Source organism: Coregonus clupeaformis, chromosome 30 (genome assembly GCF_020615455.1).
Source record: "Coregonus clupeaformis isolate EN_2021a chromosome 30, ASM2061545v1, whole genome shotgun sequence".
NCBI classification, from domain to species: domain Eukaryota; kingdom Metazoa; phylum Chordata; class Actinopteri; order Salmoniformes; family Salmonidae; genus Coregonus; species Coregonus clupeaformis.
In genome coordinates, this window is record NC_059221.1 from 1,594,700 (window position 1) to 1,607,747 (window position 13,048).

The window sequence follows — 13,048 nt, forward strand, 5'->3', positions numbered from 1 at the left end:
CAACGTGAAGGAAATTCCAATATCCAAAGGTGGCGTGCTCTGAATATATAAACACTCTGCCAAGAACTCAGCTTTAACTTTTTTTGGGGGGGGATGACAAAGATGGAAGGCATTTTTACTGCTGTATGAAAAGGCTAGGGTTTCTTTAAATGTGTATTTGTGCTGGGCTGTTAATAACTATTTAAATGTTTTCTCTGTATGTGTGTGGTCTTTGCAGAGTGTGGTTCAGGAGGGTCGGCCTCAGGTGTTGAGAGCTGCGAACAGGACAGGTGTCGTACGTTTGGAGGCTCGTGGGACGAGGACACAGAGGATGACCGCTGTGTCTGTGACTTCGACTGCAATCGCGTGCCTCGCAACCTGGTAAGCCTTAACCTCCTGGTTAGCCTTCCCAACAACAACCATGTATGTGGGTTTTACTTAAATAGTGGTGGTTTTCATTTCAAGCAAGCCTATGTAATTCCTAGGTAATGAATGCATGACATCTGACATTTACATTCTGTCAATATCAGTGCAATTTAATTTTCATATTGAGATTGAACTTCATGCAATGTTGCGTGGTTTGAAAATTAACGATGTACAGTGCCTTGCAAAAGTATTCATCCCTCTTGGAGTTTTTCCTATTTTGTTGCATTATAACCTGTAATTTAAATGGATTTTTATTTGGATATCATGTAATGGACATACACAAAATTGTCCAAATTGGTGAAGTGAAATTAAAAAAATAACTTGTTTCAAAAAATTCTAAAAAATAAATAAGGGAAAAGTGGTGCGTTCATATGTATTCACCCCCTTTGCTATGAAGCCCCTAAATAAGATCTGGTGCAACCAATTACCTTCAGAAGTCACATAATTAGTTAAATAAAGACCACCTGTGTGCAATCTAAGTGTCACATGATCTCTGTATATATACACCTGTTCTGAAAGGCCCCAGAGTCGGCAACACCACTAAGCAAGGGGCACCACCAAGCAAGCGGCACCATGAAGACCAAGGAGCTCTCCAAACAGGTCAGGGACAAAGTTGTGGAGAAGTACAGATCAGGGTTGGGTTATAAAAAAATATCAGAAACTTTCAACATCCCACGGAGCACCATTTCAATCCATTATTAATAAATGGAAATAATATGGCACCACAACAAACCTGCCAAGAGAGGGCCGCCCACCAAAACTCACGGACCAGGCAAGGAGGGCATTAATCAGAGAGGCGACAAAGAGACCAAAGATAACCCTGAAGGAGCTGCAAAGCTCCACAGCGGAGATTGGAGTATCCGTCCATAGGACCACTTTAAGCCGTACACTCCACAGAGCTGGGCTTTACGGAAGAGTGGCCAGAAAAAAGCCATTGCTTAAAGAAAGAAATAAGCAAACACATTTGGTGTTCGCCGAAAGGCATGTGGGAGACTCCCCAAACATATGGAAGAAGGTACTCTGGTCAGTTGAGACTAAAATTGAGGTTTTTGGCCATCAAGGAAAATGCTATGTCTGGCGCAAACCCAACACCTCTCATCACCCCGAGAACACCATCCCCACAGTGAAGCACGGTGGTGGCAGCATCAAGCTGTGGGGATGTTTTTCATCGGCAGGGACTGGGAAACTGGTCAGAATTGAAGGAATGATGGATGGCGCTAAATACAGGGAAATTCTTGAGGGAAACCTGTTTGTCTTCAAGAGATTTGAGACTGGGATGGAGGTTCACCTTCCAGTAGGACAATGACCCTAAGCACACTGCTAAAGCAACACTCGAGTGATTTAAGGGGAAACATTTAAATGTCTTGGAATGGCCTAGTCAAAGCCCAGACCTCAATCCAATTGAAAGTCTGTGGTATGACTTAAAGATTGCTGTACACCAGCGGAACCCATCCAACTTGAAGGAGCTGGAGCAGTTTTGCCTTGAAGAATGGGCAAAAATCCCAGTGGCTAGATGTGCCAAGCTTATAGAGACATACCCCAAGAGACTTGCAGCTGTAATTGCTGCAAAAGGAGGCTCTACAAAGTATTGACTTTGGGGGGGTGAATAGTTATGTACGCTCAAGTTTTCCGTTTTTTTTGTCTTATTTCTTGTTTGTTTCACAATAAAAAATATTTTGCATCTTCAAAGTGGTAGGCATGTTGTGTAAATCAAATGGTACAAACCCCCCAAAAAATCAATTTTAATTCCAAATTGTAAGGCAACAAAATAGGAAAAATGCCAAAGGGGGGTGAATACTTTCGCAAGCCACTGTACTTTGAAAGGAAATTGCTATAGCACGCTGCTATGTTCCAGCATTCATATGCGTATGACTACAATTCTCCTCAGGTGTGTGGCTCAGATGGGAAGACCTACAGCAACGAGTGTGAGATGAAGAAGGACAGGTGCGAAAGGCAGGAGCACCTGCTGATCCAGAATCAGGGACCCTGCACAGGTGAGCTGCCTGGACATCCCACCATAACTGATCTAAGACTAAGATCAGCCAGAGTAATAACCCATCTCGTACAGAGGATTCAAACAGCTTACTACTTTGTCGTAAAGAAACGCCCAGAAATCCTGTTGTTTTTTCTGAATAGCACTTTAGTGGTAACATATCCAACACAATGTCAAAGCTTGCTGGCGAGAGCTTCATTCCCCCGATTCAATGTGGCTACATATGGCTCAACGTGCATGTGGCTACCAAAGGCTCAACATGAAGAAGCTCCTATTTCTCTAGAGACAGCCACCACAGGTGGTAGGCAGTTTAGCAGGGAACACTAGTTATACTTGAGTCTCTGCCTTGGCAGTGCAAACCACGTGCTCTAACTGAAGAGGCCGTATAGAGAGGTTTCTGTAGTAGGCCAGAGCGAAGCCAAAGGCACATAAAAGATTATGTGTGATCACAGAAGCCTGTTTGATTCCTTGCTGTCCTCAAAAGAGTGAGGGAGCAAACGAAAGGGAGAGAATTGGAGAGAGCGATACGCTCGGGTTTCACACTCGCATCCCTGTAGAGTCGTCCCTCCTAAGCTGGCTTTTTGGGCGCTTTCTGTCACGCTTCTCCACCATCTGCGGAGAATCAATCCCTTTTCTTGTGGAGTGCTGTTGGTGCGCGAGCTCTGGGCCCTCTTCTTCTACCAAAAAGCTCAGATCAATGGGAATCTCATTGGGACCTTCTTCATTAGCTATGCATCGAGGAACTTGTCTTTGACCACGTTTTGACCTCCAAGCCTTCAAACTAAGGAAAGCTCCTGATGGCTTTCACTAACTAGACAAAACAAAAATGGTTTGACCTTAACATTTTTTACTGTCTTATGTTGTTTAGAAACAACTTACGTTTTGTGTCTCTGGGAGTTCTTTGATCTATGTCAGCTGTCTCTGAAGAACTTTCAAGCTGTCCTATTTTGCATTTTCTATCAGATAACCTGGTCAGTGATTCCAGTCTTCATGAGGTCTAAAAAAGATCCTGTGGTATATATCGTTGCTACATGCAGAGGCACTCAATTCTCCCCTAGTAGAAATACAAAGGCTACCTATACAGAGCCATGTCAGCAGCAGACCTTGAGATAGCGAGAGTAATACTCTCACAATAGAGAGAACTGCATTATGCCAGACAATGGCCACTGAAGAGGAAAAACCCTTGAAGGGTTGAAGAACATATGAAATTAAAAGTTCCCCCTTGCCCTAATAGGCTCAGGACAGTGAGTAGCAGGAGCGCTGAAAAGTGGCAAGTTAATGAACTGTGTCCAAAGCCCATCACTGGAGTGGGAAAGCACTGGAAAAAGAAAGAGCAAGTCATCACCATTAGGCTTCGGCTCATATCCACACCAGTAAGAGTGTGATTTATGGGCCGGTAGCTGCAGCCTCCAAACTCCAAATGAGAAAAACAAGAGAGGAAGAAAGAAAGAAAGAGAGAGAGCGAAGGGGAGAGTTCTTCCTCCCATCTCTACCACTGGAGGCCATTTTAATCCAAGGGCTGGAGAGAGTTTGAGCGATAATATATTGCCTTGGCCGTTGAACCACCCCCCTGCCTCCCTCTTTACCCTCCATCCTTCCATCTCGCTCTCTCGTTTCCCTTATACACAAGTATCTGTTGGGTAACATATTTGTTCAGGGTGTGTTGTATTCGGTTTTCTTTTCGAGCTGTCACGTCGGCGTGGAATCTGGCACATGCACAGACAAAACAACTACACACATTCGCTCACAGATTGGCCCAGTCCATCACATTCAGCCGCAGACTCGTTTTTTTCTGCTTCTGAAAGCTTGTAGAGATGTGTCGCACGCTGCAATTTCACAGGAGAACAACTGAAGAGAATAGGCCTCCTAGGATGTGGCAAATGTCAGCTGTTCCACTAGGATCACCATTGTTTGTTTTCAGGTAATGGCATAATTTCCCCCTGATTTTGAGCCGTTGTCAGGATTGGGAAAGTAGAATTGTTATGTAGAAGCCAGATGCCAGCTTTTCACCTCTGGCCCTCGAGGTGAACCTCTTTGTTCGCTAGAAGTTGCATGTTGTTCAGAGATTGTGTCTTCTAATTCCTTTTAAAAGAGCCTTCACTGTCACTCTAAAAAGTTTGTTTTATCTTTTCTTCTCTCCCTCTTTTGTTCCATCCTCGGTCCCATCTCCTCATCAGCGATTTCAGCCACCTCTCTGCCGGAGCTGACAGCACCACAACGCTGCAGTCAGTCAGTCTACGGTTGTTGCCGCGACAATAAGACGGCGGCCCTTGGTGTGGGACTCGCTGGATGCACCAGTAAGTGTGCCGACCTCTTACCTGACATCTGACATCTGACCTCTCACCTCTGACCCCTTGTATTATATCCCTCACAATGGTATCAACTTATTGATCAGATGCACACAAACAGCCTAGCGTACATTTGCTGGAAAGGAAAACCTGCATATAAAGTGATATCTAAAGGTCTACATATAGGGCCGGTTTCCAAGACACAGATTCAAGTCTAGTCCTGGACTAAAAGCTATTTCAGTCAGTGGAGGCTGCTGAGGGGAGGACGGCTCATAATAATGGCTGGAATGAAGTATATGGAATGGTATCAAACACGTGTTTGATACCATTCCATTCACTCCATTCAAGCCATTAAACTCCATTCCAGCCATTATTATGAGCCGTCCTCCCCTCAACAGCCTCCACTGCTTTCAGTTGATATATGCAATTGAACATCTTTTTAATCCTGGACTAAGCTTAATCAGTGTCTGGGAAACCATCTGATCCCCCTCTGGCATTGACTCAGACTGGAGAGGGTCTGCTGTTGCTTTGATGTTGTAGCTGTGTATAATTATGTAATTAATGAAATCATCCAATCAGTCCTGTCCTTGGTGTGTCCCCAGGTACGTGCCAGTGTAACCCGTATGGCTCCTACAAGGGGACGTGTGACCCGTCCAGCGGCCAGTGCTCCTGCAAGCCCGGCGTCGGGGGACAGAAGTGTGACCGTTGCGATCCAGGCTTCTGGAACTTCCGCGGCATCGTCACAGAGAACTTGAGCGGCTGCACACGTAAGAGACCTCCTCGTACTTCGCCGCTTTCTCCATCTGTTTTCTTCACATTAACTGTCCTGATGTAGGGAACAGAAGAGTTTTGGTCCTGTGCAGTGCTTAATTGGTAAATCGGGAGATGCCGGGAAACAAAAAGTGAGCGCGAGAGGGGGGTGACCTGGGGAGCTCTGAGGTACCTTTATAATAAAGCATTGCATGTATATCATCATATTTGCATAGTGGCATAGAGCAGTAGAGTATTACATTTACATTTTAGTCATTCTTATCCAGAGTAGAGGCGCTTACAGAAGTTGCACACATGGGGAACATAATTAGTAGCCTAAGGTCCGGGAAAAATGTGGCCTTTTATAAATGCATTTCATGCAATTCTGCACATTTTACATGACTGGAGACTTTGGCAGAATCTTTAATACCGCACAAATGATCTAAATGACGGGCTACTTTGACACTGAAAATCTGAGATCACTAAAAACGACCTTGTCTTGCATCCATCAATAGCCTAGGTGTGTGGAGACACATATTGTAGGCTACAATATGAGGAGAAAATGTCAGTCCTAAAAATGCTTTCCAGTTTCACTGACTTGCCCAATGATGCGCAGCTCACTCGCCGGTGATGGCCGATGCGTTCATGCCAGAAGCCTATCTGTCTCTTGTTTTACTTTGTAAAACACTATTTGGTAGCCTACAGCAGACCGATTAGTCTTCTCTTTTCAGCAGTAACCATTTGCTTTCTAACCTGTGTTTTCCCGCGATTGTATATGAAATAAAGGCCTGTTTTGTCTGCATGCTGTTCACTGACAGATTTGCCGCGCGTTCCCGACTGTAGGCTATGCTTTGTTATTGGGCTACACAAAATCCACAGCTAGGCTATTTTTAAAAAGAAGCTATTGATCCTCTGTGGCTAAATTATAGGCATTCGCATGGTGTGGTAGGCTATTCTGAATTATTTAATTTGTTTCTGAACAGACAGCAGTCATTTTGGCAAATTTATTTCAATTTATCAGGGGTGCTGCGGCACCTCCAGCACCCTTCCCGCGGCTATGATTCTATAACGATATCAATGATGAAGTGCAACACTGAAGAGATTAGAGTTGCAGGCTCATGTCTATCAGAGCAGAGAGAGGGAGAGAGCTCATAGAAAGTTAATCTCATTCTAGTTCTGTGAGAGATACAGCCACGCTTCTCACACAGCCACGTGTTGGTCTCAAACATACACTGAACAAAAATATAAACGCAATATGTAAAGTGTTGGTCCCATGTTTCAGGAGCTTAAACAAATGCTCCTAAGGAATTTTCCTTAGAGCTCCGATACAGGATTGTGTCGAGGCACAGATCTGGGGAAGGGTACCAAAAAATGTCTGCAGCATTAAAGGTCCCCAAGAACACAGTGGCCTCCATCATTCTTAAATGGAAGAAGTTTGGAACCACCAAAACTCTTCCTAGAGCTGGCCGACCGGTCAAACTGAGCAATCTGGGGAGAAGGGCCTTGGTCAGGGAGGTGACCAAGAACCCGATGGTCACTCTGACAGAGCTCTAGAGTTCCTCTGTGTAGATGGAAGAACCTTCCAGAAGGACAACCATCTCAGCAGCACTGCACAAATCAGGCCTTTATGGTAGAGTGGCCAGACGGAAGCTACTCCTTAGTAAAAGGCACATGACAGCCCGCTTGTAGTTTGCCAAAAGGCACCTAAAGACATGAGAAACAAGATTCTCTGGTCTGATGAAACCAACATTGAACACTTTGGCCTGAATGCCAATCGTCATGTCTGGAGGAAACCTGGCACCATCCCTACGGGTGAAGCATGGTGGTGGCAGCATGATGCTGTGGGGATGTTTTTCAGCGGCAGGGACTGGTAGACTAGTCAGGATCAAGGGAAAGATGAATGGAGCAAAGTACAGAGAGATCCTTGATGAAAACCTGCTCCAGAGCGTTTAGGACCTCAGACTGCCCTTCCAACAGGACAACGACCCTAAGCACACAGCCAAGACAACGCAGGAGTGGCTTCAGGACAAGTCTCTGAATATCCTTGAGTGGCCCGGACTTGAACCCGGTCAAACAACTCTGGAGAGACCTGAAAATAGCTGTGCAGCGATGTTCCCCATCCAACCTGACAGAGCTTGAGAGGATCTGCAGAGAAGAATGGGAGAAACTCCCCAAATACAGGTGTGCCAAGCTTGTAGCGTCATACCCAAAGGAGCTTCAACAAAGTACTAAGTAAAGGGTCTGACTACTTATGTAAATGTAATATTTCCGGTTTTTATTTTTAATAAATTAGCAAACATTTATAAAACCTGTTTTTGTTTTGTCATTATGGGGTGATGTGTGTAGATTGATTAGAGTGGGGGGAAAACTATTTAATCAATTTTAGAATAAGGCTGTAACCTATCAAAATGTTGAAAAAGTCTAGGGGTCTGAATACTTTCCAAAGCCACTGTATCTGTGTTCCCAGTCATGTGAAATCCATAGGTTAGGGCTTAATGAATTTATTTCAATTGACTGAATTCCTTACATGAATTGTAACTCAGTAAAGTTTTTGAAATTGTTCCATGTTGCGTTTATATTTTTGTTCAGTGTAGGTTGCAATGTTACGCAAACCATAAGCCCGAATCGACTCTTTGAATATCGGGGGGGCAGGCAGGCGAATTAACAAGGGGGAAACTCGAATGAACTTTGATTTGCTTTTATTAGAATGTTCACATTGCAAAAAGTGACAATTATTTATTATTTATCTGGCCAAATTTGTTTCATAATGAAACAGTCCAAAATGGAGAGGTGCCGGATCCTCTTCCGGCAGGATCCAGCTCAAATTTAGCAATTTTCCTGTGTAGTACAGTTAGAAGACTATGGCGCTTGTAATTCAAGGATCATTGGCTCCCGCTGGGGCTGGCAATACGAAAATGTATGCCCTTCTGTAAGACGCTTTGGATAAAAGCTTCGGCTTAATGGCATATATTGGTTATATTAGTTAAGAGTAGCACTTGGCTGTAAAGAGCTGGGCTCCCGAGTGGCACAGTGGTCTAAGGCACTGCATCTCAGTGCTTGAAGCGTCACTACAGAACCGCTGGTTCGATTCCAGGCTGTATCACAACTGGCCGTGATTGGGAGTCCCGTAGGGCGGCGCACAATTGGCCCAGCGTCGTCCGAGTTTGGCCGGTGTAGGCTGTCATTGTAAATAAGAATTTGTTCTTAACTGACTTGCCTAGTTGAATAAAGGTAAAATAAAATAAAAAGAGATTAAGTTGAAAAATTAATGCTTATTGTTGCAGCCAAGGCCGTCAGTAGGCGATAAAAAAATATATATATATTTGACTCATTTTGTGTCCTTTAAAAAAAACAGAGACCCAAGAATCAGAGCTTTGTCAAAGCTGTCAAAAGTTGCACTTGACATTGACTCAATTATTTTGTGTGGCTGTGTGTCCATAATCCTTTTTGACGCGGACTACCAGATTACTTGTGAAAAGAGTTCTTGGCAATACAGTATAAGACCCGCCAAGCTATTTAATCCACAGCAGGAGCTTTTATCGGTCTCCACTGTGGCCTGACATGTGAGGTTTACCTACGGACAAGCAAACCGTACACACATCAGTGCAGAGTTCAGCAGGGGGAAACATTGATTCCAGGACCTTGATGGGGTTGATGTTGTTCCTTGGGGGCTGGAGGCTCTCTGTGATCTTGTTGGCCCATCTACCCTCTCGCCTCAGGACTGTCTGGCTGGCCTCTGCCTGAACTATCCCTGACTCCAGCCCCCGACACAGAGGCGCTGAGATTTACATCAACCTAGGGTTCACTTCCGAGGCGGCCTGAGTGTGTGTGTGTGAGGGGCTGGTTTCTATGACACAGATTAAGCCTAGTTCCGAACTGAAAAGCCCAATGGAGAATCTTGTAGAGTTTTAGGGAAAGAGTTAAGCTGGATAATCAATATCCTTTATCTTGCATTGTGGTGAACAGGTGGATTGTTATTCACTGTATGTCATTAAGTACCACTTACCCTTTTGTGTTTCCATCTCTCTCCCTGTCTCTCTTCCTCCATTCCCTCCTCCTCCCTATTTATATCTCCCTTCCTCTCTTTCTTTCTCTCCCTCTGTGTTCCAGCATGTAACTGTGACGCAGTGGGCTCGGTGAGGGACGACTGCGAGCAGATGTCAGGTCTGTGCTCCTGCAAGACTGGAGTGAAGGGCATGAAGTGCAATGTGTGCCCCGACGGCAGCAAGATGGGCATGAATGGCTGCGACACAGGTACGGGGAGGCCCCTGCTGACTGATGTGCGCCACCTGCTAACTCGCCGCGCCACCGACAGAGCATGGCAAACCCTCGGTTCTCGTCTAGTCCCTGTCACTCCTCTCATCCAGGGAGCGGCCTTGCAGCAATGAATTCATGAACTCAATGGCCTTTTCTCTAAGCCACCTGTTTTATCAGCATTAAGAAGTAGCAGAAACTGTAGAAGCGGCTGCAGTACAATAGCTGTTGTTGTAGCTGTCATTTTTCATTGTGTTATCTGAAGGAAAAACTAATCAGAATGGGAAATATCATGTTAACTAGTTTATTAGGTACACCACCCCATTCACGAAAATGGTTCGCTCCTACAGACATTGAGTCACATGGTCATGGTTTGTTATATAAAGCAGGCAGACCGGCATTGAGGCATTCAGTTACTGTTCAATTTAATGTTAGAATCTGCAAAACGAGTGATCTAAGCAACTTTGAGCATAGTGTGATCGTCGGTGCCAGGCGCACCGGTTTCAGTACCTATAATGCAGCAGACGACCACACCGGGTTCCACTCCTATCAGTTAAAAAGAAGAAGAAGCAGCTCCAGTGGGCACGCGATCACCAACACTGGACAATTTAGGAGTGGAAAAACATTGCCTGGTTGCGTCATGCTGATGGCTCCAACCTGCCTGATGTCAACGTTAGGTCTCTTGATACCAATTGAGCAATGGTTGACCGCCACACTTTGCAGAATCCATTCCCCAAAGAATTTAGACTGTTCTGGAAGCAAAGGGGGGTCCGACCCGGTACTAGATAGGTGTACCTAATCAAATATTTGGGCAATTTATCCAGTATCCATTAATTTAGCCCTCCATTCTAATGTCTGGATGAATGGCAACCTAACCTAATGAATACACACAACTCCAGTTGACTTTCCGTCAGCTATTGACAGAAAGTCAAGTGCTTAATGAAGTCAATAGTCCCAGCACAAAGTGTGGGGGGGGGGGGGGCACATGAAAGCTGAGAGGAGGCTCTCTGCACCGCTGTGATGTCAGTACAGAGAGGAGAGCCCACACTCGATGCCTCAAGGGCTCATGGCAATGATTCTTAGCACAAGCCCCTGTTGCTACTGCTGATGCAACCCAGTGGCATTGTGCATCAACGCTTCAAACAGGTTCCTTGGTTAAAGTACCAGTGATCAGTGCTGCGGAGGCGCCTGACGAAAAAAACATGACGGAATGAGATCAAATCCTTATTTATTTATTGTCTTGAAAAGAGTCCACATGTTTAATTTATACTAAAGATTAATCATTAATATAATCCTGTATGGAAAGCGTAACAACTATTCATCTGCACAACCTACTCATGTTTCTATATAGTGAGTTCCAAAAGTATTGGGACAGTGACAAATGTTTTGTTGTTTTGGCTCTGTACTCCAGCACTGGATTTGAAATGATACAATGACTGTGTGAATAATGATTAGTGAGAAAGTTACAGACACATAAATATCATACCCCCAAGACATGCTAACTTCTCAGAGGGGAATATTTGTGCTTATGTAACTTTCTCACTCATCATTATTGACGATTCATTCAGGACTATCCGTAATCATGGTAGCATCCACATTAATGTAGGAGCATTTCAAAACATATTCTATTCTTATTTACAATAGTGACTCCAAATTGACACAATACATTATTTACCATTAATTTGTGTTGGGCACAAAATAATCTAAAACACAACCAAAACAAACTGCAAATGCATCCAACAAATGTGTAGAGTCACAAGCTTGATGTAGTCATTACGTGCTACGAATATTGGACCAAATACTTTACTTTTTAATACACATATAAGTGAATTTGTCCCAATACTTTTGGTCCCCTTAAAATGGAGGGGACTATGTAAAAAAAGTGCTGTAATTTCTAAACAGTTTACCCGATATGGATGAAAATACCCTCAAATTAAAGCTGACCGTCTGCACCTTAACCGCACAGTCATTGTATCACTTCAAATCCAAAGTGCTGGAGCACAGAGCCAAAACAACAACATTTGTCACTGTCCCAATACTTTTGGACCTCACTGTATGTGGAAGTAGTACTGTGCATATAGATTATTATGGTGATTATCAACTAGGGTTAAGAGCAGTTAAGAGCACCAAACTCACATGCTAATGTCAGCATCATGATTTGGACCAGGAATACACATTCATATGAATGGACAGTGATGGTATCCATTGACCCATGAGTTGATTTGAACCCCTTCATTCCCATCCCAGGTGCTGATGCCCCAACCTCATGTGATGAGCTGGACTGCAAGTTTGGCGCGTCTTGTGTTGAGGTTAACAGTCAAGCCCACTGTGAATGCCCCTCGCCCGACTGTGACGAGAAGAACAAGACCAAGGTGGGCCTCTACATTATCTTCTCTATGACCAATCAGTCTATACTGTCAGAAATTCATCACAGAATTCAGAACACAGTATCTGGAACTATTGAGCTTGAGATCGGCATAAAGTTAATGAGTTGTGATCCTAGCCTGTTTCTCTCTTTTTTCCTGAGCAGGTGTGTGGCTCTGATGGGGTGACCTACGCTGACCAGTGCCAGCTGAGCACCATTGCCTGTAGGCAGGACAAGCATATCACAGTGGAACACTTTGGCCAGTGCACAGGTGAGCCCCGTCTGACCTCCATACATCATACTAGGGGATGTCCAACTCCTGTTGTCAGGCCCATATCAAAAGATAATGAATAATGCCACAGGCGTTGGAAAGACCAACTGTCCTCTCTCTATCTATCTGGCTCCTTGTCAAGGGGACAAGGGGATATGGGTTGTGTCCTCTTTGTGGTTGGTGCAGTATTGCTTCACTGTGTCTTTCACCCAGGTTTGTCTATGGATAGCCTGCATGGCTATACTTAAAGTATAGAAACTTTACTTTATACATTACTGTAGTAAACCATTTTTGAGACTGACTGTACCAGATATCGTCAAGGGTTTGTATTGTAGTGTATGGGGGCTCTATATGCCAATAATTTGCAGTAAAGCACAAGTTTTCTTGTGGGAATAACGAGCAGCTGGCGTGGCGTCAACATACCTGTGAGCCCACACGACGACAGCTTAGGATTTTTTTTCTTCAAATCAAATCAAATCAAATCAAATTTTATTGGTCACATGCGCCGAATACATCAGGTGCAGACATTACAGTGAAATGCTTACTTACAGCCCTTAACCAACAGTGCATTTATTTTAAACAAAAAAAGTAAGAATAAAACAACAACAAAAAAAGTGTTGAGAAAAAAAGAGCAGAAGTAAAATAAAGTGACAGTAGGGAGGCTATATATACAGTAAAATAAAGTGACAGTAGGGAGGCTATATATACAGGGGGGTACCGTT

The 13,048-nt window shown here is 44.2% G+C and overlaps 1 protein-coding gene across 3 annotated transcripts in view; it reads left to right on the forward strand.

Moving 5' to 3' along the window:
* Positions 1-13,048, forward strand: part of LOC121545981 (agrin-like) — a 405,148-nt gene that overhangs the window by 328,670 nt on the left and 63,430 nt on the right. For all 3 annotated transcript variants that reach the window (XM_045209396.1, XM_045209397.1, XM_045209398.1), the window contains 7 exons: positions 218-360; positions 2,294-2,399; positions 4,576-4,695; positions 5,289-5,453; positions 9,547-9,690; positions 11,938-12,062; positions 12,221-12,326. In XM_045209396.1, coding sequence (XP_045065331.1) covers positions 218-360; positions 2,294-2,399; positions 4,576-4,695; positions 5,289-5,453; positions 9,547-9,690; positions 11,938-12,062; positions 12,221-12,326 — 909 coding nt within the window. The remainder of the gene's footprint in view (positions 1-217; positions 361-2,293; positions 2,400-4,575; positions 4,696-5,288; positions 5,454-9,546; positions 9,691-11,937; positions 12,063-12,220; positions 12,327-13,048) is intronic.